This window comes from Alligator mississippiensis, chromosome 6 (assembly GCF_030867095.1).
Source record: "Alligator mississippiensis isolate rAllMis1 chromosome 6, rAllMis1, whole genome shotgun sequence".
Taxonomy (NCBI): domain Eukaryota; kingdom Metazoa; phylum Chordata; order Crocodylia; family Alligatoridae; genus Alligator; species Alligator mississippiensis.
Window position 1 is genome coordinate 94,526,471 of NC_081829.1, and position 5,068 is coordinate 94,531,538.

The 5,068-nt window shown below is 54.3% G+C and overlaps 1 protein-coding gene across 1 annotated transcript; it reads right to left on the reverse strand.

The window, feature by feature from the left end:
• Window positions 1–418: 418 nt before the first annotated feature.
• ADRA2A (adrenoceptor alpha 2A) lies at window positions 419–4,032 on the reverse strand. The gene is made up of 2 exons (XM_006270758.4): window positions 1,657–4,032; window positions 419–974 (listed from the first exon to the last, which is right to left on the reverse strand). The coding sequence occupies exon 1, from the start codon at window positions 3,584–3,586 to the stop codon at window positions 2,279–2,281; it is 1,308 nt and encodes a 435-aa protein (XP_006270820.2). The 5' UTR covers window positions 3,587–4,032; the 3' UTR covers window positions 419–974; window positions 1,657–2,278.
• Between the last annotated feature and the right edge of the window lie 1,036 nt (window positions 4,033–5,068).

The following is a 5,068-nucleotide window of genomic DNA, read 5'->3' on the forward strand; positions in this document are numbered from 1 at the left end:
TCGCTGAGCCCTTCCTGCGCTAATCATTTCTGATTACATTTAGGGCCTAATTATTCAGAGCCCCGTCAGCTCTTTGCAAATACCGAACCAGACAGATTTTCCGGCCAGGGGGGAAATATATTGCCAAGCTCAATTTGCAAAGGGCGCATCACACTGAGTAACCCCAAGCCCTGTTCTTTAAGGAGCACGCGAATGCTCTCGCCGTGGCGCCGAAGAAGAAAGCGAAACGTCAAGGACCCGTTCGTCATCATGCCATGGCACCACGCGCCCACCGTTGTGGAGCTGTCGGTGCCATCGTGGCTTTAAAAAAAAACACAGCTCCTCTTCTCATAGCTGCTTTAAAAAGGTGGCGGGACCCCAAGCTCCCAGAGAGGTCAGGGACAACCGACCGTACAGATGAACAGACCGTACAGATTGATTTTACATTTGATCTGTAAACTTTTCTTTATTTAATAAAAATAATAATCCATTATAGCAACGTCTGCTGACTTTTTTTTTTTTCTTTAAAAGGTAGAGGAAAGGGAGGGGGTTTTTCCCCCCCTCGCCTCTCGAGGGATTCGATTTTGAAAACCTAAATGAATGTAAACATTGCTCTCCGACCCCCGGGGCAGCACGGGCCCCTGGGAGCTCATTACAAAGTCAAAACCCAGAGAGCAAAATGAACACCATGCACGTCAACGTAGAAAGTTGGGTTTTTTCCCTCCTTCAGGTCTGCGTCTGTGCATTTGGCATCTCCCGTCTCATCCGATTCAGTTGGCACTAAGGAGATTTCAACAAACTTTCCCTTTTCCAATTCATTTCTTTGACCTGTCATTATGAAATAAAGCTGTAAAAGTTTGTTTTTTCCCAGTAGTTTATTGGGAATGGCAGAGAAGGAGGAATTTTTTTTTTTCTTCTCCTTTTACTATCCTTCAGAAAATTGTCTTCAGGATGTTGGATTTCCTTTTTTTTTTTTTCCCTGTAAGAAGATACATCTGTAAAAGGGAGACAGTGTAAAAGCAACATGAACTCCTCCTTTCCCAGTCCACTATAATACCATTTACACAATTAAAAAAAAAAAATCAAAATGCATCTTTACACTACAAAATATAGGGGCAGATTCTCTGAAAGTTTCCCCTCCCTTTTAAAGTTTTGTTCTGGATAATCCTCGGCTCGGAGAGGGGGAGTTCAACCACTCCGACTGAGGATGAAACCAGAAAATTAAAAACCTTAAATCTTATCAGGGCGTGCAGCAAGGCAGCATTGCCTTTGTGCGTGGAACCCTGTTTCTTGTGCAGGAAATACAGCGAGAATTAAAATGTCAAAGAGAAAAGAAAAAGCAAATCAATACAAATCAGATAACATGATACATATAACCCTGATCTTTACCTTAAAATGGGATCTATTTACAGCCCGGGTGGGAAACAACAATACATTTCAGTGCTGCAATGTAGTGGGAGATGTGTTTCTATTAACCCTTGGAGAACCAGACTGCTCTCAAGCATCCCGCTGGAAGCAAAACGAGATCGTTGTTCTCAGTCTTTTGGATCATTTCCGACTGCGCTGAGAAACCAGTTAATCCCCCCCTCCCACCCTTTAGTTAACAGGTAAAGAAAGTTTCTTTCCTAACAATTAAACAATAGGTGAGGCAAAAAAGGAAACAAATAAGGTACCTACATCAAAAAACCCCAACAATGCCCAATATTGTCAGGTCTGCCTTTACAAGCTTTATACCCCAAAATCCGAGAGCATGTTTGAAAATCTTGATAATACTATCAGACTGCTGAGTTGATGAGATGGCTCCAGTAATCTTGGTGGTTTTCTTGTTTAATGCTTCAAGGTGTTGAGAATATCGAAAGCATTCATTTCAAAGCCGATGGCCTTACAAAAATTAAGACATACAGGATGCAATACTGTTTTTTTATACAAGGATTTGAAACTTTAAACTACACATCCAAAAAGAAAAAGAAAAAAAAACCTCTGTGCCTCCGGGGCTGTGCAATCCTCTCTCGGGCGTGGATGTCAGCGTTTCATTTTAGTTTTTCAAGGGGCAAGCGTTTGAGTCACGAATGTATCCACTGATTTGATCAGCAAGTAAAAAGCCATCCGCTTGCAAACCCCAACCGCCGAGGCTGTGCCTCACTTGCCTGCCGTCGCTCCTGTGGTTTTTGCTGCCCGGTGTTTTAAGAGCTCGTCTCATCTCAGTTTTGAAAAGGAGGGGATGACCCCACCTGCAAAACCAGCCCAAGGGACCTGTGTTTCTCTCTCTCACGTGGCCAAGTCCTGCACCGGTCTCTCATCACACGATCCTTTTCCGGTCTATCCTGCAGAGGATCTTTTTGAAGGCCCTCCTGAAGTCGTGGTTGAAGATGGTGTAGATGACGGGGTTCAGGGAGCTGTTGCAGTAGCCGAACCAAAAGAAGAACTTGAAGAGGGTTTCGGGCACGGAGCAACTCTTGCACACGGCCGTGAGCGTGTAGGTGAAGAAGAAGGGGAACCAGCAGACGACGAAGACCCCGATCACCACGGCCAGCACGAACGTGAAGCGTTTCTCCCGGTTCTGCCTCCCCCGCCAGCGGGACCCTTTGGCATTCCTCTCCTCCTCCGCCTGCTGGGGCAAGTTGTCCCCCGGCTTAATCTGGCTCAGCTTGGTCTTGGCCTTGCCCCTCGGCGGCTTCTCCTGCTTCTTGCTCGGGTGGGTCTCCTGGTGCTCGGAAGAGGACGTCTCCTCCATGTCTAAGCCATTGACCTCCCTCTCCTGGTCCTCTCCACCCGCCGCCTTCTCCCCGTTGAGCTTGGTGGTGGTGGGCGCCGCCTCCTTGTCGGCCAGCCCGTTCTGCCTCTTCTCCGAGGGCTCCCCCCGCCGCCCGGGCGGCACGCGGGTCCTGCTCTTGGCGATCTGGTAGATGCGCATGTACACCAGGATCATGATGAGGCAGGGGGCAAAGAAGGAGCCGATACAGGAGGAGATGATGTACCACTTCTCGTCGTTGATCTTGCAGCCCGCTGCCCGCTGGTCGGCCTGCTGCCCGCTCTTCTTCTCGATGGAGATGAGCGGCGGGAAGGAGATGACGGCCGAGATGACCCAGACGATGACGATGATGCACTTGATGCGGCGCGGCGTGCGCTTGAGGTTGTACTCGATGGCTTGCGTGATGGACCAGTAGCGGTCCAGGCTGATGGCGCACAGGTGCACGATGGACGAGGTGCAGAACAGCACGTCCAGCGCCAGGTAGATCTCGCACCACACCTTGCCGAAGTACCAGTAGCCCATCACCTCGTTGGCCAGCGAGAAGGGGATGACCAGGGTGGCCACCAGGATGTCAGCCGAGGCCAGTGACACCAGGAAGAGGTTCTGCGGCGCCTTCAGGGCGCGGCTGGTGAAGACGGCGATGATGACCAGCACGTTGCCGAAGACCGTGACGAGCATGAGCAGCCCCGCCAGGCCCACCAGCGCCAGCGTGACGTGCAGGGGGTAGGGGGTGCCCGCTCGTGGCCCCGCCGTGCTGCCGTTGAGGCTCCCGTTGGCGCCGGGCTGGCGCTGGTACTCCATGGACCCCGCGAAGTGCCCGCCACGCGCCGTGAACGGGGTCTCCAGGCTGAGCATCCACCCCGCGGGCACTGCCCTGCCCCGCCGCTCCCCCGGGCCCGCGGGCAGCGCCCAGGGCAGCTCACCTGTGCAGGCGGGCGGGCGGGCAGGCAGCGGGATGCGGCGGGACGGGGCTGCGGGGTGCGGGTGCGGGGTGCGGGATGCGGATGCAGCCGGAGCCGGAGCCGCTGCCGCCTCCACCGCGGGCTGCCGCCGCCTTTATACCCGGCTCAGCCCCGAGCCGCCGCCGGCGCGTCAGCCCCACGTGGGCACGGGCGGCTCCCCCCGCGCCCGCACGCCGGGCACACGCGCACACACACACACACACACACACACACCGCCGCGGGTGCACGCGTGCACACACACACACACACAGATACACACACGCCCAGCCCCTGCTCGCGCTGTCTCAACACACACACACACACAGCCTGTTTTCTACCCGCTCGGACACACGCGCCCCGCGCCCCGCCGGCAGCCCGCCCGCCCGCCCGCGTGTGCGCGCACACACTCACACTCACACACATGTACGTACACACGCGAGCATGCACCGCTTCTCTGCTCACTTGTATACACACACGCACACCTTTCCCTTCCCTGCTCAGTCTTGAACACACACGCACGCACTTCCCCACCTTGCTGTCTCACTCACTCACACACACACACACACACACACACACACACACACCCCCTTACTGCTCACCATGCTCTCTGAATCTCCCGCACTCGCACACACACCTTTCCCCTCCCTGCTCATTGCCTTGTGCGCACGCACACACACACTCTTTCCCTCCTTGCTCACATACACATCCCCCTCCCCTTGCTGCTCACACACACACACACACACACACTCTCTCTGCTTACTCTTGCTCAGACATATATGCACATGCACACACATGCCTGCTCCTATAGCCACCTGTCTCTTGCCTGACTACATTTACACACATGTACTTGCACACATACATACATACACGCACACACCTCCCTGGGTCACCAGTCTTCCTCCCCGCACACCTTTTTCAGCCCTTACACACACATCCCTCATGCACTCTTTCTCTCTTTCTCACTCACTGCTCACTCTTGCTCAGGCATATGCTCTCACACACGCCTGCTCCTATATCCACCTCTCTCTTGCCTGACTAAATTTACACACATACTCTTGCGTGCACAGACATCTCTCCTGGGTCTCCAGGCTCCCTCCCTGTTCATCACTGCACACCTTTTCAGCCCTTACGCACACTTCTCTCACACACACCCACACATCCTCCACTCAGCCCCTTCACACCCCTCACCGCCTCCCTGCTCAGCCACAGACGTCCCAGGCACTGGCTCATCATCTTGTCTCTGCTTGCCCCTGCCAGCCCCGTCTGGCTCCTGCCCCCCTGGGTGCCAGCCAGCAGTGCCACGGCTCTCCCCCAGCGCCAGCCTGCTTCGTCTCTGCCCCCCCCCCGCTCCCTCCCGCTCCCGGGAGGGTCAGCACCAGCCCTGGCCCTGCCGGCA